At 41.1% G+C, this 20,989-nt stretch overlaps 1 protein-coding gene across 4 annotated transcripts in view; it reads left to right on the forward strand.

The window, feature by feature from the left end:
* The window catches only part of cdk5rap2 (CDK5 regulatory subunit associated protein 2), a 123,826-nt gene that overhangs the window by 14,860 nt on the left and 87,977 nt on the right, over nt 1–20,989 (forward strand). For 3 of the 4 annotated variants that reach the window (XM_062960324.1, XM_062960327.1, XM_062960325.1), the window contains exons 5-12: nt 4,954–5,030; nt 5,772–5,895; nt 6,592–6,746; nt 6,997–7,159; nt 7,595–7,648; nt 10,605–10,724; nt 11,082–11,174; nt 12,933–13,151. In XM_062960324.1, the coding sequence (XP_062816394.1) occupies nt 4,954–5,030; nt 5,772–5,895; nt 6,592–6,746; nt 6,997–7,159; nt 7,595–7,648; nt 10,605–10,724; nt 11,082–11,174; nt 12,933–13,151 (1,005 nt within the window). The remainder of the gene's footprint in view (nt 1–4,953; nt 5,031–5,771; nt 5,896–6,591; nt 6,747–6,996; nt 7,160–7,594; nt 7,649–10,604; nt 10,725–11,081; nt 11,175–12,932; nt 13,152–20,989) is intronic. The other variant, XM_062960326.1, reaches the window with a different exon arrangement.

Genomic DNA, 20,989 nt, shown 5'->3' on the forward strand with positions numbered 1-20,989 from the left:
CGTCTAAGTCGTTAATAAAGATGTTGAACAGAACCGGGCCCAGGACGGAGCCCTGCGGCACTCCACTTGTCACTTCTTTCCATGATGAAGATGACGCATTAATGAGCACCCTTTGGGTTCGTTCGCTTAGCCAATTGCAGATCCACCTAACCGTAGTTTTGTCTAGCCCACATTTTACTAGTTTATTTGCCAGAAGGTCGTGGGGGACTTTGTCGAAGGCCTTACTGAAATCCAGGTAGGCTACATCCACAGCATTCCCTGTATCGACCCAACTCGTAACTCTATCGAAAAAAGAGATCAGATTAGTCTGGCATGACTTGTTTTTGGTAAATCCGTGTTGACTATTAGCAATGACCGCATTTGTTTCTAAGTGTTTGCAGACCACTTCCTTGATGAACTTTTCCAGAAATTTGCCTGGTATCGATGTGAGGCTGACCGGACGGTAATTGTTTGGGTCGTTCTTTTTTCCCTTCTTGAAGATAGGGACCACATTCGCCCTCCTCCAATCTGCTGGGACTTCTCCCGTTCTCCAAGAACTCTCGAAGATAATTGCTAGTGGTTCTGAAATAACTTCCGCTAATTCCTTCAATACTCTTGGATGTAGCTGATCTGGCCCTGGGGACTTGAATTCGTTTAGAGAGGCCAGGTGTTCCTGGACAACTTGTTTCCCTATTTGGGGTTGGAGTTCCCCCAATCCTTCGCCCATTCCATGTTGCTGAGGTTGAAGATGGCTTTCTTTTTCTGAGAAGACCGAGGCAAAGAAGGCATTGAGCAGTTCTGCCTTTTCCCTGTCCCCTGTCGCCATCACCCCATCTTCTCCTTGCAATGGCCCTATCGCCTCCTTTTTCTTCCTTTTTCTACCAACGTAAGCAAAAAAGCCTTTTTTGTTGTTTTTTATGTCCCTGGCAAGCCTGAGCTCATTTTGTGCTTTAGCCTTGCGAACCTTTTCCCTACAGGTGTTGGCTATACGTTTGAATTCTTCTTTGGTGATTTCTCCCCTTTTCCACTTCTTGTGCATGTCACTTTTGAGCTTTAGCTCAGTTAGAAGTTCTTTGGACATCCATTCTGGCTTCTTTGCACTTGTCTTATTTTTCTTCTTTGTTGGCACTGTTTGCATTTGCGCCTTGAGTATTTCACTTTTGAAAAACTCCCATCCATCCTTAACTCCCTTGTTTTTTAATATTGGTGTCCATGGAATGCCGCTCAGTAATTCCTTCATTTTTTGGAAGTCAGCTCTCTTAAAGTCGAGAATGCGTGTTTGACTTGTCTTAGTTTCAGCATTCCTTTGTATTGCAAACTCCAGGAGCACATGGTCACTTGCCCCTAAGGATCCAACCACTTCAACTGTATTGATCAGGTCTTCCACATTTGTTAAGATTAGATCAAGAGTTGCTGATCCTCTTGTTGCCTCTTCTACCTTCTGGACCATAAAGTTGTCTGCAAGGCAAGTGAGGAATTTGTTGGACTTTGTACTCTTGGCTGAGTTTGTTTTCCAGCAGATATCGGAATAATTGAAATCGCCCATGACTACTATATCTCTTCTTTGTGCCTGTTTGGTCAGCTGTTGACAGAAGGCTTCATCAAGTCCTTCATCCTGACTCGGAGGTCTGTAGTAGACACCCACAACAAGATCTTTTTGAGTCCCGGTTCCCTTGATTCTTATCCAGATGCTTTCTAGCTGGTTTCCCAGATTACAGTCTTGCATTTCTTCTGCAACGTAACTGTTTTTGACATATAAAGCTACTCCCCCTCCTCTCCTTTTTGTTCTATTTCTGTGAAAGAGGTTATAGCCCTCAATGGCTACATTCCAGTGATGGGAGTCATCCCACCAGGTTTCAGTGATGCCTATGACATCGTATGTGTGGTGCTGTGCTAAGAGTTGGAGTTCGTCTTGCTTATTTCCCATGCTCTGAGCGTTGGTGTAAAGACATGTAAGCCCCTGTGACCTCCCCTTGAGCTGTTTATTTGGGATTATTGTGCTCTCCGTACTTGGTCCTTGCTGTGTTTGTGCAACCCTCCGTTTAGCCTTTTGGCGGTTCCCTGTGGTTGTGGGTAATATAGTGTTCGCCAGGCTGTTGTTCCCCTCCCCCAGTGGATCTAGTTTAAAGTGCGCCTGATGAGGTTTGTGAGTCTGTGTGCAAAAAGATGTTTTCCTGCTTGTGTGAGATGCACCCCATCACTTGCCAATAGGCCATCCTCCTGGAAGAGTAGACCATGGTCAAGGAAGCCAAAATGCTCCTCTTGGCACCATTTTCTGAGCCAGTTATTGACCTGTACTATTTTTCCGGCCCTTGTAGAGCTGTGTCCTACAACGGGGAGGAGATTGCCTTGGTTAAGATTGCCTTTGATACGGCGAACCTACTTACTGAGGCTCTTGAGCGGTACTTGAAATCTCAGTATCACAGAGCTCCAAAAGTTCTATATACAGTAGAGTCTCGGTTATCCAACGTAAACGGGCCGGCAGAACCTTGCATAAGCAAATATGTTGGATAATAAGGAGAGATTAAGGAAAAGCCTATTAAACATTAAATTAGGTTATGATTTTACAAATTAAGCACCAGAACATCATGTTATACAACAAATTTGTATTTACTAACTTAGCACCAAAATATCACAATGTATTGAAAGCATTGACTACAAAAATGCATTGGACAATCCAGAATGTTGGATAAGCGAGTCTTGGATAAGTGAGACTCTACTGTAACATCCGTTAGAACTTTGAAGGTTTATTTATTTATTACTTTTTTACAGTATTTATATTCCATCCTTCTTTCTCAACCCGAAGGGGACTCAGGGCGGATCACAATGCACATATACATGGCAAACATTCAATGCCATTAGACATACGACATATATAGACAGACACAGAGGCCATTTAACATTCCGTCTTCCGGCTTCATGAGAGTATCCTCGATTCCAGCCACAGTGGGAGCTGCCGCTTCATTGTCCACCTTGATGGAGTACTTCCTCATTCTTCCACACGCTGCTGAAGATTTTATGTCATCATGCATTAGTTAAATTAGCCTCCCCGCATAAAGCGGTACCTTAGGTTTCTACTCGACAGATACAACTGCCTTTCGGCTGCATGGGTCAACAGCAAGCTAGGCTATTAATGGTCGGGAGCTTACTCCGACCTGGGCTGGCTCGAACTCATGATGTCTCGGTCAGTAGTGATTTATTGCAGTTGGCTACTAACCAGCTACGCCACAGCCTGGTTGGCAATTGTGAACTGACTTAATGCCCATCATTTCTTTATGTTTTTAAATCAAAGCCTATCCAAGGAGTCTCTTTATCTAGTTTGGCATCTGATTCTCCATCTTCAAGGGGATCATCTCATAACAAGAAAAGCCCTGCCAAAACCAACCAGGAAGACCCCTTTGCTGTCGCCCAGCCTGTGTTTGGACTGCATGTCCCATCAGCTCTAGCTGGAGAGCCAGACACCAGCAGCATTGGGAGGGACATGTATTTGGCATCCTTGGCCTGTTGCACCAGTGGGCAACTAACTACACATTTTGCCTAGTGCTCCTAAATAGATCAAAATCAGCAGAATTTTTGTCCATTATTAAACTGTGTTTTGGTGATTTAGCAGATTAAAATAAATCAAACACTTGAAGTTTATACCTGTTGGATATTTATGCTATGCTATGCTAATTATATATATATATATACACACACACACACACACACACACACACACACAGTAGAGTCTCACTTGTCCAACACTTGCTTATCCAACGTTCGGGATTATCCAATGCATTTTTGTAGTCAATGTTTTCAATAATCGTGATATTTTGGTGCTAAATTTGTAAATACAGCAATTACAGCATAACATTACTGCATATTGAACTACTTTTTCTCTCAAATTTGTTGTGAAACATGATGTTTTGGTGCTTAATTTGTAAAATCATAACCTAATTTGATGTGTAATAGACTTTTGCTTAATCCCTCCTTATTATCCAACATATTAGCTTATCCAACTTTCTGCCGGCCCGTTTATGTTGGATAAGTGAGACTCTACTGTGTGTGTGTGTGTGTGTGTGTGTGTGTGTGTGTGTGTGTATATATATATATATATAAACTTCAAGTGTTTGAGATATATATATATATATATATTATATTGTATATATATATATATAATATTGCTAATAATATTATAATGGATACAATATTATACTACTAATAATACAATATAATAATATTAATTATATATTATATATTAAATGTAATATTACTAATAATATTGCCATATAATGATATACAGTAGAGTCTCACTTATCCAACACTCGCTTATCCAACATTCTGGATTATCCAACACATTTTTGTAGTCAATGTTTTCAATATATCGTGATATTTTGGTGCTAAATTCATAAATACAGTAATTACTACATAGCATTACTGCGTATTGAACTACTTTTTCTGCCAAATTTGTTGTCTAACATGATGTTTTGGTGCTTAATTTGTAAAATCATAACCTAATTTGATGTTTAATAGGCTTTTCCTTAATGCCTCCTTATTATCCAACATATTCGCTTATCCAACATTCTGCCAGCCCGTTTATGTTGGATAAGTGAGACTCTACTGTAGTACAATATAGTAATTTAATGCTTATATTGTGCTATGCTAATCATATATTGTATGTTCGTTTGATTTGTAAGCCGCTCTGAGTCCCCTTCAGGGTGAGAAGAGCGGGATAAAAATGTAGTAAATAAATGAATATTTGGGGCTGCCCATGAGACATATGTGCCCTAAATTGATCTGTCTGGTCTAACGCAGTGGTTCCCAAACCTTTTCGGTCATAGGTTTGGAAACAAAGAGAAAACATTTTAAATATACCAACAAACCTTTATTTTGGTACAGATAAAGTTGGTTGAGACTTGGGTGGAGGTGGGTGGGATAATCCTCCCGATCTGAGCCATCTGGCTGATCTCCACTCCCTCCTTTCTTTCTCTCTAGAATATCGAACTGAAAGTCGAACTGGAAAGCCTGAAACAAGAACTGCAGGAGCGGGAACGGTTGCTTGTCAAGGCATCGTAAGTGTCGCCTTGCTTCTTGGATTTGCTTCTGACCTCCTCCTCCTTTGAATGTGTGCCAATGCCCTCATAGGCTTGTTTCCCTTATGTTTCGATCCGGGGATTCTCCTTTGCAGTCTGTGTTCCAGATAATGTGTCCAATTAAGGGAATAGTTCTGAGTTTGGTACAAGAAAATACTAGATTCGCATCTTTGGAGGCTTTTAAACAGAGGCTGGATGGCCATCTGTTGGGGGTGCTTTGAATGCGATTTCCTGCTCCTTAGCGGGGGGTGGACTAGATGGCCCATGAGGTCTCTTCCAACTCTACGATTCTATGATTCTATGATAAAGGGATGAATGAAATTGTTTTATTTTTGCATTCAAAACAGTTTTGAAATTCATGTCCGACAGCTGAATACACCAACCCGGGTTGTCATCCAGCTTACTTCTATATTTGTTTTTTGCGTAAAAATAAGCTGATAAGTCTGATTTGCATCAGTAGGTGGACATGAAGGTGAGCACTGTTTGGATAGCCTTTCCGACTACTGATGGCTATTCATCTTATCAGTCCTACCCAATTGTCGTTGGTGGCACAGATTCAAATTTCATTTCCAAAGCAGAGGTACACCATGTTTCAATAAGAGCTTCATACTTTGGCAAAAGATTTTAATGCTTTCGTTGTGGGACCCCTAGAATGTTTTTGCAGAACCCTAGGATTCGTGGAACCGCTGGCTTAGAGGACTCTGTGCTTTGTCTTTGCAGGAAGGCAGTGGAAAGCTTGGCTCAAGGCGGCGATGCCGAGATCCAGCGCCTGAAGGAGGAATCTCACAAGAAAGTCCTGGAAGTGGAAGAGAGCTTGACTAGCAGGATCAAGCTTTTGGAAGAGGTGAGTCCCTCTGTTTCATTGAGCCATTGGCTATAATAATAATAATAATAACTTTATTTTTATACCCCGCCCCATCTCCCCGGAGGGACTCGGAGCGACTTACATGGGGCCATGTCCGACATAAAAGTACAATCACAGCAATAAAACATTAAAAACAATTTTTCACATCAATAAGACATCAACATCAGTAAAACGGTCATAAAAATCAATATACTGCATAAAATATTAAAAACGGGAGGCTAAAAACAGATCTGGGCCAAAGTGCAAAAGATATCACATGGGAGAGGTAGTTTCATGGCTAAAATAATCAATAAAGTGCAAGTAATTATGGCTACTTTGGTGATACCTTTCCCCCACAAAACCAATCTCCCTTCAGCTCCGGCCAGAATAGCAAATGGTCGGGGAAGTTCTTGTCCGTCTGTTTCCTATAAAACGTGGTGTGAGCCAAGTGCTTTTTTCTCTGTGTGTTGAATTCTTAATCAATAGTCCGTAGTCTTTAGGTATAATACTCACTGAAGTCCATACTACTAAGGTGCAAACAGCAGCATTCATCCACCTCCACTGAGAGGATAGCAGATACATCCACCTCCACTGAGATGTAAAGCAGACTGACTACAAAATGGAGTCCTGAGTCTGAACATGCTCAGTGCAGTCACATGCCTCGGCAGCTCATTGTTCAATCCGTTCTGGGTGTAGGATCTTAAAACGGCGCAGGAGGAAGCGGAGAAGGCCTTTGCGGCAACGGAGCGGGAAAGGGTCCTGCGGATGGACGCCGAGCAGCAGCTCTCTTTGATGTCGAACACGCAGCCGAGGGACCGGGATGTCATGGCGGCGCTCGAAGAGAAGGACAGGTGAGGCCCTGGTTTTCAGTGTCATCCTGGTTTTGTGGTTTTCCTGCTCAGCCCTGGCTTCTTGCAAGTCTTAGAGTTCTGCGGGAAAAAGTTTGGGAAGCGCCGCTCTAGATAGCAAACCATCACGCCTCCCGGTTGGGCTTGTTGCAGGCCTGCAAAGCACAGAGATTTCTTTGGTATACCTTTTGGACTTTCATCTTGCTCCCAACTGCTCTGCCTGCGTCGTAATATTTCTGCCTTGACCCTTTAGGCGTATAGAGCAGCTGAGCTTGTCTCTGAAAAATCAAGAAGTCCTGATCCAGAGCCTGGAAGAGGCCGCATCCCAGAGGCGGTCGGTGGAGGAGAGATCATCAGCAGAAAAAATCCAAGGCTGTGCAGTGGCTTTGATGCGAGAGAAAGAGCAGGAACCAGAGGTGAGGGGCCTGCTTTCAGAAGCATAGAGATTATTTCCAAAACGTTGCGATTACGCCCTTTGTGTAGCTGACCGCTCCTGACTTTTTCTCATCTTCTTTTTTGATGGATAGCTAATGGTAACTTGATGGTTCCAGTGGGCATTTGGTTTGAACTTGGCAGCACCTTGATGATGTAGTCTTGAAAAATAGTTTCTCTGATGGCGTGGTGTGCCTTTCGCAACTTGGAAGGTTGATATTGCAAAGCAGATATCCCTATGTATCCATTGACCAGATTTTGAGGATGAGATTCAGGATTGCGTCAGGAGAGAATGCCTCCGGAACATGGCCATACAGCCTGGAAAACTCGCAGCAGCCCTGTGATTCTGCCCATGAAAACCTTTGACAACCCAACCCATCTCTTTTGTCATTTGTGACTTGGCTGTTTCGTTCTTGTAGGCTCTCAGCCCTGAATTCAGCAGCGAGAAAGCCGACTTGGAGAAAAAGATTCAGGTATGTTATGGCTCTCTCTTGTTTCTGTATCATGGGTTTTATAGTCTCAAATGGACGCACTAAATCAAACTTTCCTTTTTCCCCTCACAGAGTCTTTCTCTTCTGTTCCTGTTTTTCTAAATAATCCTTGTGTTTCTGAAAACAATCTTTCTGCACAATTTTATCTCCTCCTCCCATTGTCGGGTCAGTCCGATTGCTCTTCTGACATTCTACTTGCTTAGCCATGCTTTACGAATGCTTATGTGTTCATAATTCCTTCATTTTTCCTCCTTCTTGCTCCTTTTAATTCATTCTTAAACTACTTGTAAAATTCACTTTATGTTCCTTGGTCCCATGCAAGTGTTAGGTGTGTTTACCTGGGCTTGGCCCCATGTTAGCCGCCCCGAGTACCTTCGGGGAGATGGAGGCGGGGTATAAAAATAAAATAATAATAATAATAATAATAATAATAATAATAATAATAATAATAATAATAATTTTATTATGACACAGCAAACAAGATAGATATGCTGGATTTCATATCACAAGTCGAACACTTCCCAAGTGTCTAGGACTGTGTGATGTATTTTCAGATGATGCGTGCAGATCCCAGTAGGGTGGCCTTTTGCAGTTGGCAGATCGTAATCTTGTCAATGTCAATTGTTTCCAAATGCCGGCTGAGATCTCTTGGCACGGCACCCAATGTGCCCATCACCAGTGGGACCACCTGCACTGGTTTCTGCCAGAGTCTTTAAAGTTCAGTCTTGAGGTCCTGATAGCGGCTGAATTTTTCCTGTTGTTTTTCATCAATGCGACTGTCACCTGGGATGGCGACATCAATGATCCAAACCTTTTTCTTTTCCACAACTGTGATGTCTGGTGTGTTGTGTTCCAGAACTTTGTCAGTCTGGATTCGGAAGTCCCACAGTATCTTTGTGTGCTCATTCTCCAATACTTTTGCAGGTTTGTGATCCCACCAGTTATTTGCTGCTGGCAGGTGGTACTTGAGGCATAAGTTCCAATGAATCATTTGGGCCACATAGTTGTGCCTCTGTTTGTAGTCTGTCTGTGCAATTTTCTTACAGCAGCTGAGGATATGATCAATGGTTTCGTCGGTTTCCTTGCACACACTGCATTTTGGGTCATCAGCTGATTATTATTATTATTATTATTATTATTATTATTATTATTATTATTATTATTATTTGAAACACAACAGTATGAGTCCACAGCAGACACTCTTCTAGCTGTTGTATTGGTTCACATGTCAGACATTATTATTATTATTATTATTATTATTATTATTATTATTATTACTAGGCAGTCACCAAAGTTTGGCATCATGGAGAGCCATCTGAGAAAACCCAAGGGCCAGAATTTTTCCCTAAGGCTTAAGATGCACTATCCTTGCTAGAGAAGGCTCCTTTGTATGGGTTTGATGTAATACAGGGTTGGTAAATCAGATGAAAAATTGACTTAGCTCTCAACAGGAGATGAGAGTCAACCTGCATCTGCGGTGATCAATTCGAGGCTGTAAATTGGGACTCAACATGTTTAAATGATGATGATGATAACAACAACAACAACAACAACTTTATTTTTGTACCCCGCCTCCATCTCTCTGAAGGGACATGAGGCAGCTAACATGGGTGATCAATTCGAAGCTGTAAATTGGGACTCAACATGTTTAAATAATGATGATGATGATGATAACAACAACAACAACTTTATTTTTGTACCCCGCCTCCATCTCTCTGAAGGGACTCAGGGCAGCTAACATGGGGCCAAGCCCGGGTAATTACAACAGAACGAAATAAAATACATACATAATACACATCATCAGCGGATAAAAATACATCAAGATAAAAACATAATTATAACATAGTAAAATAAAATAGTGACAATAGCATAGTTAAGTGCGAGGAGTGTATATTGTATTGTGATATGTTGTTTTATATTTTGCTATATTTTACTGTTCTGGGCATGGCCCCATGTAAGCCGCCCCGAGTCCCCGTTGGGGAGATGGTGGCGGGGTATAAATAAAAGTTTTATTATTATTTTATTATTATTATATTGTAAACCCAGTGGGTCAGGAAGATGGATAAAGTGCTGCATTTAGTAGGGGATTTGGGATGGGATAAATGATGAAATTATTTCCAAATGATGGAACAGAATAAAGTGCATCAAATATAGTGATTGTCACTGAAACGGGACCTGTCATGGGGATTAATATTCATTCTCCAAAAGTACACTGGAAAAGCTAAGTTTTTATTTATTTATTTATTTATTTATTTACAGTATTTATAATCCGCCCTTCTCACCCTGAAGGGGACTCAGGGCGGATAACATTATATACACATAGGGCAAACATTCAATGCCCATATACACATAGAACCGAGACAGAGACAGACGCAGAGGCAATTTAACCTTCTCCTGAGGGGATGTTCGACTCTGACCACGGGGGGAGCAGCTGCTTCATCATTTACTGTGATGGCACTTCCTCATTCCAACGTCATAAATTAGTTAAATTTGCCTCCCCAATAAGTGGTACCTTATTTCCTACTTGATAGATGCAACTAGGTCAGCAACAAGCAGGGGCTATTTTTTATTTTTTAATTAATGGGTGCTCACCCCACCACGGGCTGGCCTCGAACTCATGACCAGTTTTTAAACTTTTCCTAAAGGCTGACAGGGTGGGTGCCGTAATACAACTACAACTCCTGCTGTATTATACATAGGTTTTGTGTGGTTAGAAAAAATAGCATTTGAACTGGTGGGATAGTGATGCTAATGTCTTCTCCCTTACACACCAGCTTTCTGTGTGCAAAACATCTATTTTTTTTAGGGATGGGAGGAATATTTAGCCCTCCTGGAGTCTAAAGTAGTTAAACCCAGCTTTGGCTTATTGTGCCATCTGCTATTCTAAGGTATGTTTTAAAATAAGACGGTGGCATATGTTTTCCCCCCAAACCTTCAGTCCCTTCAGGAGGAACTTTCCGAACGGGAGACGGAACTTTCTGTCGAGAGGAGAAACGCTCTGAAACGCGACAAAACTATCCAGGGATTAACCCTTGCGCTAAAAACCAAGGAAAATGAGGTATGTGGATTAGATGCGGCTTTTGAAAGTCCTTAATAAATAGTCTGAAGGAAGGGAAAGGAAGATGACGAAAGGGAGGATGAAAACTTAGGAATTAGATATATCAAGATTTATTTATTGTGTCAGAAGCGAACCGAGGCCACAAGTTATATTGGATTTGAAAACATAAAGTTTCAAAACAACAACGATATATAAAGATAAGAAAGGGGGTGCGAAGAAATGTGCAGATGGGTTATGGCCAGCTTCTTTTCCACCTCTTTTTTTTCCCAATTTTTATTTATGCTTTTATTAATACATAAAAAGTAGGGGAACCACCTCTTATGCCTCTTTGTCTTTGCTTGCTTTCCCTTCCCAAAGAACGAAGAACTCGGTTCTGAAATTGAAAGTTTGACTGGTTCGTTGGCCAAAGCCAGAGAGACCAATCATAAAGTTCAGATGCAGAAATTCAAGGTGAGATGTTCAGAGTTGTTATTATTATGATGGTTGCTCTTGAAATAGGTGTTTTGCATGGCTGGCTCTTAGAAGGAGGGGTGGTAGGTCATGAAGCTTTGAAATCAAGGTGTTCTGTGTTTCCTTTCCTTTCATATAGTGGATTTACCATATATACTCGAGTATAAGTTGACCTGAATATAAACTGAAGCACCTAATTTTATCACAAAAAACTGGGAAAATCTATTGACTTGAGTATAAGCTGAGGGTGGGAAATAAAGCAGCTATATTTCAAAAATAAAAATAGATAGCAATAAAATTACATTAGTTGAGGCATCAGTAGGCTAAATGTTTTTGAATATTTTCATAAAGCTGTAATTTAAGATAAGACTATCCAACTCTGATCAAATCGTTATTCTAACCTTCATTGTAAATGTGCTTGCGTGTCCTTCCAATAATAATAGAGTAAAATAATAAATATAATAATAATAGAGTAAAATAATAAGTGTAATAATAACTACTAAATAGAGAAAAATAATAAATGTAATAATAATGGAGCCCCAGTGGCGAAGTGCGTTAAAGTGCTGAGCTTCTGAACTTGCAGACCGAAAGGTCCCAGGTTAAAATTCCGGGAGCGGCTTAAGCGCCCGCTGTTAGCTCCAGCTCCTGCCAACCTAGCAGTTCAAAAACATGCCAATGTGAGTAGATCAATAGGTACCGCCCCGGCGGGAAAGTAATGACGCTCCATGCAGTCATGCCGGCCACATGACCTTGGAGGTGTCTACGGACAACGCCGGCTCTTCGGCTTAGAAATGGAGATGAGCACCAACCCTCAGAGTCAGACATGACTAGACTTAACATCAGGGGAAACCTTTACCTTTAATAATAATAGAGAAAAATAATAAATGTAATAAAAATAATAATAGAGTAAAATAATAAATTTCACAATAATAAATAGAGTAAAATGATAAATGTATTAGTAACAATAATGATAGACAAAAAGAATACATTCCGTATATACTTGAGCTTAAGCCGATCCAAATATAAGCCGACCAGGACCCTCACTCGAGTATAAGCCAAAGCTGAAAAAAACCAGCTTATACTTGAGTATATATAGTACAGTAGAGTCTCACTTATCCAACATTCGCTTATCCAACGTTCTGGATTATCCAACATATTTTTGTAGTCAATGTTTTCAATACATCATGATATTTTGGTGATAAATTATAGATACAGTAATTTCTACGTAGCATTACTGGGTATTGAACTACTTTTTTTGTCAAATTTGTTGTGTAACATGATGTTTTGGTGCTTAATTTGTAAAATCATAACCTAATTTGATGTTTAATAGGTTTCTCCTTAATCTCTCCTTATTATCCAACATATTCGCTTATCCAAGCTTCTGCTGGCCCGTTTATGTTGGATAAGTGAGACTCTACTGTATGTTAAATTAGTTGAGACTTTATGAGATATTCATTGAAAAACAATAGCAAAATCTGTTTCAGGATGTCCCGCCAAGACAGTTTTTACAGTTTAATAAACTTTTTCTTTGTTTTTATCATAGACCCAATTAGAAAATGGCATTTATAACCCAGGAACAAAAATTGTGTTACATAGTGTAATGATTTGTGGCTTGCTTCTTCTGCAAACCCTAATTTGGATAACAAGCCTGGCTTGCCTCTGATACATGGAAACGGCAGAAAATACTGTTGTCCGGAAGGACTTCTAAGTTGTGCGAGATGTGTCCGTGGCTACAGATGTCACTGCTTTTTGGTGTAGGGCGATGAAGACTCTCACGCCGTCTTGCTGGAGAAAGAGGGCCTCCTGGCCGATTTGCGGTCCGAAAACCTGACCAAAGACACCGAGAACCGCAAGCTCCAAAGGCGGGTCAAGAGGGCTGAGCAAGAGCTGATCGATTTGCGTCTCGAGAGGGAGAAGCTGATGAAGGAGCTGGAGGAGGCCCAGCTGCAGAGGAGCAGAAGTGACAAGACCATCAACGTGAGTCTTCCCTTTTCCTTCTGGGCTGATCGCAGTGTGTGTCACTTCCCCCAATGGTTAAAATGGGCATGGATAGGATTGCAAGGACAGGCAGGTAGTAAATAAATTTTGTTGGGTTGCTGTGAGTTTTCCAGGCTGTATGGCCATATTCTAGAAGCATTTTCTCCTGACATTTCGCCACATCTATGGCAGGCATCCTCAGAGGTTGTGAGGTCTGTTGGAAACTAGGAAAGTGGGGTTTAGATATCTGCGAAAAGTCTTGTTTGTTTGAGGCAAGTGTGAATGTTGCAACTGATCATCTTGATTAGCATTTAATGGCCTTGCAGATTCAAAGCTTGGCTGCTTCTTTCCTGAGGGAATCCTTTGTTGGGAGGGGTTATCTGGCCCTGATTGTTTCTTGTCTGGCACGTGGTTGTTTATTTACTTGTGTTTTTATCATTTTGTAATTACTATTGCTGCTGTTGTCATATTGTTAATAATAATAATAATAATAAGAATAATAATAATAATAATACTGCAGTATTTTCTCATCTGTGAATTTATGATGTTGTGTTGACTGTTTATTGCCTAGGTTTTGTTCTATACTTGTATTTTGTATTTTGTGTCACACTTTGAGTGTTTTGTTCTGCACTTGTTGTATTTTGTATTTTGTGTCACACATTGAGTGTTTTGTTCTGCACTTGCTGTATTTTGTATTTTGTGTCACACCTTGAGTGTTTTGTGAGCCTCCCCAAGCCCCACTGAGAGATGGTGGCGGGATAGAAAAAAAGATTTTTATTATTATTATTGGAACCCCCGGTGGCGTAGTGGGTTAAAGCCTTGTGACTTGAAGGTTGGGTTGCTGATCTGAAGGCTGCCAGGTTCGAATGCAACCTGGGGAGAGCGTGGATGAGCTCCCTCTATCAGCTCCAGCTCTATGTAGGGATATGAGAGAAGCCTCCCACAAGGATGGTAAAAACATAAAAAAACACAAAACAACATCCAGGCATCCCCTGGGCAGCGTCCTTGCAGACAGCCAATTCTCTCACACCAGAAGCGACTTGCTGTTGTAGTTGAACACTTGCAGTTTCTCAAGTCGCTCCTGACACGAATTTTTAAATTAATTTTATTATTATTATAATCTTTCTTAATACAGTAGAGTCTCACTTATCCAACACTCGCTTAGCCAAGCTTCTGGATTATCCAAGCCATTTTTGTAATCAATGTTTTCAATATATCATGATATTATGGTGCTAAATTCGTAAATACAGTAATTACAACATAACATTACTGCGTATTGAACTACTTTTTCTGTCAAATTTGTTGAATAACATGATATTTTGGTGCTTAATTTGTAAAATCATAACCTAATTTCATGTTTAATAGGCTTTTCCTTAATTCCTCCTTATTATCCAAGATATTCGCTTATCCAAGGTTCTGCTGGCCCATTTAGCTTGGATGAGACTCTATTGTATTTTGTGTCACACCTTGAGTGTTTTGTTAGCCGCCCCAAGCCTCTCTGGGAGATGGTGGCAGGATAGAAATAAAGTTGTTGTTGTTGTTATTATTATTATTATTATTATTATTATTATTATTATTATTATTATTATATTTCTTAATAATATGAAGTCTGGTTTGAAGCCTGCCTTAGAACTGATTCTTATCTTAAAAATTTGTGGAATTACTCCGTGCATTGGTCTTGAAAAGGTTTTGTCTATTGCCGTGTTTTATACTGCTACTGTTTTTATTCGGGCTTGGCCCCATGTGAGCCGCCCTGAGTCCCCTTTGGGGAGATAGAGGCGGGGTATAAAAATAAAGTTATTATTATTATTATTATTATTATTATTATTATTATTATTATTATTATTATTGTCCAGTAGGACCCATTTCTCTAATACTATATTGTAGTTAAAATTCTGTGCCTACCCAACCCAACTTCATTACTTCTTCTTCCATTTCCAGAAATTAAAATCGCCCATTTTACCAATTAAATGGCAATCTGTTAGGAGGGTTTGGATGGTATCTTTCTGCCTGGCAGAAGGAGGTTGATCTGGATGCCTCATGGGGTCTCTTCCAGGTCTGTGAGTCTATGCTTTAGAGGTGAGCTCTGCAGGCATGGCCATTTGCAGTCTTGCTCCAAGCCACCAGAGGGGTATCTTGGTCCACGGATGAGCATCCATGTATCTTTTCCTCCCTTCTCTGAATAACATGTGGTGTTGCGGGATGAGCATCTAAGAAACTACCCTGACAGCTTCCGCAGCTTTGGCGGGTGCATGGACATCTGAGAAAAGCTTCTTGTGGTCTGGAGATGGTTTCTGTGTGTGTTTTCTCAGTAGGCTACCTTGGCTTTCAGACGTTATACAGATCTGTCTTCATTCCAACATTGCTCTCTTCTAGAAATCTAGAAAAATCTATTTATGTAGCTGTAGTGCTAACAGCTCTGTTTGTAGATTTGGAGTTTGAAAGTTACAACATGACAATCCAGGGCAGAGTGATATGTAACCTTTCGGATGTGGTTGGACTACAATTCCCAGCACGAGGAAGAAGGTTGGGAGCTGTCATCCAGCCACATTTAAAGGTTTGCACGTGGCCCATCTTTGCACTAAACCAAAATTCCCTGATCCTGTTTTTTGTTGGTTTGTGAGTTAATTTATTTTATTTATGTATTTACTACATTTATATGTAGTCCCCAGAAGAGACTCAGAGCAGCTTACAAATCAAATGTACATACAATATATTATTAGCATAGCACAATATAAGCATTAAATTACTATATTGTACTATATCATTATATGGTAATATTATTAGTAATATTACATTTAATATATAATATATTAAATTATCTCCTGCCAACCTAGCAGTTTGAAAACATGCCAATGTGAGTAGATCAATAGGTACCACTTTGGCAGAAAGGTAACGGCGCTCCATACAGTCATGCCGGCCACATGACTTTGGAGGTGTCTACGGACAACGCTGGCTCTTCGGCTTAGCAATGGAGATGAGCACCAACCCCCAGAGTCAGACATGACTGGACTTAACGTCAGGGGAAACCTTTACCTTTACCTATATAATATATACTTAATAATATTATATAATATTATTATTAGTATAATATTGTATTACATTATAATATTATTATCAATATTATAAGTATATACAATATAGTATATATAAATTACTGTATATTATATATATGTATGTAAAAATCTTTTAATCTAATCTTTTCTATTTACTGAAAAACATTGGTCTACAGTAAGAGGCAACACATTTTATTTAGCCATAAAAAAGTCCTTCTGAGTGAGTTCAGGGGCTGCACCAACAACCTTCATGAGCCACAGATAGACCCCTGGCTTCATGTTGCTCGTCCTCATTCGATGGGCCAAGTGATTCGCCAACTATCATCCTTTAAAGAAAGTCTTTGTCTCAATCTTGGACGCTCGAAAGCATTCACCCGCTATTCATTTTGAGCCCCATACTGGCATTTTATTATTTTTTTCTTACACCGACTTGAAAAGTTGTGCTGAAGGGACGGAGGCACGCCAGGAGGAACATCTCAAAGAGCACTGCGCTGAGAAGAGGGCGCATGGAGCTCATTCAGGGCTATGGATTTTGGGGCTGCCTCCTTTTGCAGCATTAAAGCAGCCGCAGTTAAAGTTCAATGTAAAAATAGCTCAAATGCCATCTGATTGAGCTCAGCTTGTCGAAGTGAAGATTACCCGGCCTGCATTATGTGTGTGCAAAATCTACAGAAGTTGTGTGGCCGTCCTCTTTCAAAGACGCCTCTTAGATCCTCCCAGGAGAGACGGACGTCTCAGTCGGTGCTCCGCCAATGTCCTGAAGTGGCTGAAACGTCTCGATTCAAAGAATAGCCCCGATTGATGAAATTTGAAGCAGTTCTCAAACAGCTCACGGGAAATGGCTTCTTAGACAAAGTACAAGGGAGTGGGACACCGGGATTTAGATGATCTTCTTGGCCATCTCTCTGGTCCAAAGTGGAAGAAGATGGAGATCCATATTATAATATAATCTGATTCCCAGGGAGGATGTTGGAATGACAGTCATTTTGGATCCCAATCTTGTCCTCTGTGATATCAACTATCCATCCTAATTTGGCGTCATCTGCAAATAGGATTAGTATGATTTCTTCTCCGCCATCCAAGTCATTGATATAGCTTTTTTTTTTCCGTGTCAGGAGCAATCGGAGTTGCTTCTGGAGTGAGAGAATTGGCCGTCTGCAAGGACGTTGCCCAGGGTACGCCCGGATGTTTTCATGTTTTACCATCCTTATGGGAGGCTTCTCTCATGTCCCCGCATGGAGCTGGAGTTGATAGAGGGAGCTCATCCACGCTCTCCCTGGGTGGGATTCAAACCTGGCAGCCTTCAAATCAGAAACCCAACCTTCAAGTCACAAGGCTTTTATCCCCTAGGCCACCGGAGGCTCCTATAATAATAATGATAATAATAATACTTTATACCCCGCCTCCATCTCCCCGGAGGGACTCGGGGCAGCTTACAAGGGACGAGCCCACATAAAACAGTAACAATATAAAATACATCAAATGTGCAAAGACATGTGCAATTTATAAAAACAAACATTAACATAAACGGGTGAAGTAGCAAACTTATTCACCTCTCCAAAATTGTCTTTGTTGTGAAACCTTGGGACGGATCCTGTTGTTAACCCTGGGTAGAGTAGATCTGTTGAATCAACTGTATTTACTTTCATGTTGGTTCACTTTTTGTTGGTGGTTTGATCATTTCTGGAAGAGGATGCCTCTCCAGGAATATTCTTGATCCTCTAACACACTGTTTCTCAACCTGGGGGTCTCTACAACACTTAGATTTTATGTGCTGGTCGTGCCCTATTTATTTATTTGTTTGTTTGTTTACAGTATTTATATTCCGCCCTTCTCACCCCGAAGGGGACTCAGGGTGGATCACAATGTACATATACATGGCAAACATTCAATGCCTTTAGACATTGATATACAGACACAGACACAGAGGCAATTTGACATTTTCCAGTTTCATGAGGGTATGCTTGATTCTGGCCACAGGGGGAGCTACTGCTTCATCATCCACTGTGACACCGAGTCCTTGATGGAGTACTTCCTCATTCTTCCGCACTGCTGCTGGAGGTTTTTATGGTGTCGTAAATTAGTTAAATTAGCCTCCCTGCCTAAAGAGGTACCTACATTTCCTACTCGACAGATGCAGCTGTCTTTTGGGTTGCTTAGGTCAACAACGAGCTGGGCTATTTAACGGTCGGGTGCTCAGTCCGACCCGGGCTAGCTTCGAACTCGTGACCTTTCAGTTAGTAGTGATTTATTGCAGCTGGCTACTAACCAGCTGCGCCACAGCCCGGCCTATGGTTCCCAAACAAGTACCGTAAAATATTTTTCCTTGGGGTCCAGACATGTGCTCTTGCCAACTTGCTTCTCCTGGTTGCCGCCTGAGAAGCTGACCCAACGGTGAATCTCCTTAGCGCCATATCTGTACAGCGCATTCAACGTTTCTCTCCCGCTCCTGAGCTTTAATGTTTTATAGCTTTGCCTGGATTTCACACATATTATGAAATCCCCCGAGAACGCTGAACAAAACGCAGCCTTCCCGCAGAGACAAAGCTCCTCCGACAAAGTATTAAAAAGAACCGCGCAGGAATGTAGAAAGAGACATTTTTTGGGGTCCGAGGAGCAGAGCTTGAGCTTTTCTGAGACAAATCCCCAAATGCAAGCATTCTTCCAGGCGGCCAAGCTGGAAAAACCTTAGACAGCGATTTTACCTTGACCTAAATGCAGCCGATTTAATAAGGCTCGTCTATAAGTAACCATCAGTGATGTCCGGGGTGGGAGAAAGAACTCTTGTCTGTTGGAGGCAAGTGTGAATGTTGCAATTGGCATTGAATAACCTTGCAGCTTCAGAGCCTGTCTGCTTCTTGCTTGGGGGAATCCTTTGTTGGGAGGTGTTAGCTGGCCCTGATTGTTTTCTGTCTGGAATCCCTCTGTTTTTTTTAGTGTTGCTCTTTATTTACTGTCCTGATTTTAGAGTTTTTTTAAAATATTGGGATCCAGATTTTGTTCATATTCATGGTTTCCTCCTTTCTGTTGAAATTGTCCACATGCTTGTGGTCTGACATGGTAGTTGTGAGAGTGGTCCAGCATTTCTGTGTTCTTCAATAATATGTTGTGTTCAGGTTGGTTCGTCAAGTGCTCTACTATGGATGACTTCTCAGGGTCTATGTATCTTTCTATTTATCTCTATATCCATCTATCAATCATGTATCTATGTATCTATGTATCAATATCTATCTGTGTCCAGGTTGGTTCATCAAGTGCTCTGCTATAGCTGACTTCCATGGATGTCTCTATGTCTATCTATCTATCTATCTATCTATCTATCTATCTATCTATCAATCAATATCTTATTTATTTACAGTATTTATATTCCACCCTTTTCACCCTGAAGGGGTCTCAGGGCGGATCACATTGTACACATATAAGGCAAACATTCAATATAACATAGAACAGAGACAGAGACAGACGCGGAGGCAATTTAAACCTTCTCTAGCTTCCTGAGGGTATGCTTGATTCCGGCCACAGGGGGAGCAGCTGCTTCATCATCCACTGCGACAGCAACTTCCTCATTCCAACAGCGGCTGGATGATTTTTATGGTGTTGTAAATTAGCCTCCCCACATATAAGTGGTACCTAAATTTCCTATTTGATAGATGCAACTATATTTCGGGTTGCTTAGGTCAACAACGAGCAGGAGCTATATTTTATTTTTAACTAGCTGTGCCCTGCCACGCGTTGCTGTAGCCAATTGGAATTGCAGTAAATAGCCTTGTTGCTTCAAAGCCTGGCCGTTTTCTACATAGGGTATCCTTGCTAGGGCAGGTTGAATGAGATGGAGTAGCCTCGTGGTTTCCAAAGTCTGTCTTTGAAGCTGCAAGGCTGTTCAGTGTTAATGAAGGTGGGCCACAAAGGGGTTGATATATGTGTGGAATAACGTGCAGTGTGGTCGAAAGAACTGTTGTCTGGTTGAGGGAGGTGTTGCCATGTATCTCCTTGATTAGCATTGAATAGGCTTGCAGCTTCAAGGTCTGCCTGGTTAGTACTTGGAAGAATCCTTTACTGGGACGTGTTAGCTGGGTGTGATTATTTAAGTTGTTTAGCATTGAATGGTCTTGTAGCTTCCAAGCCTGGCTGCTTCCTGCGTGAGAGAATCCTTTGTTGGGAGGTGTTAGCTGGGCCTGGTTGTTTCCTATGTGGAATTCCCCTGTGTTCTGAATGTTGTTGTTTATTTAGTGTCCTGATTTTAGAGATTATATTGTTGTGTATTGTTATTAGAGCACAGTAATTATTATACATTATATTTAGAATGTTATATGATTTGCCTGGGACAGGATTATATGAGGCCCCTTCTACACAATGGTTTAAAATTCACACTGAAGTGGTGGTTTTTTTTGGGGGGGGGTGTTTTTTTTGTTTTTGCTGTGGTCTAGGAGGCAGCCTGGCTTTGAAGCTGCAAGGCTGTTTAGTGTCAATCAAGGTGGGTCACAAAGGGGTGCATTCCGGTTTTTTGGGTTTTTTTTGGCCCCATGGAGGTTAGGGATGTGTAGTTTGTTTGTAAGAACGTAGAGACGTGGATGAGGGGTTGTGTTGTCAATTTTTTAGGTTGGGGAGCCTTTAGTTTTGTTGTTTTGCCCAGTGAAGCGATGCCATTCTCCTTTTATATATATAGATTGTCGGGTGCTCACCCCGACACGGGCTAGCCTCAAACTCATGACTCAGAGTGATTTATTGCAGCTGGATGCTAACCAGCCTGTGCCACAGCCCGGCCCCTAAATAAAAATATCT

Source organism: Anolis carolinensis, unplaced genomic scaffold (genome assembly GCF_035594765.1).
Source record: "Anolis carolinensis isolate JA03-04 unplaced genomic scaffold, rAnoCar3.1.pri scaffold_7, whole genome shotgun sequence".
Taxonomy (NCBI): Eukaryota; Metazoa; Chordata; class Lepidosauria; order Squamata; family Dactyloidae; genus Anolis; species Anolis carolinensis.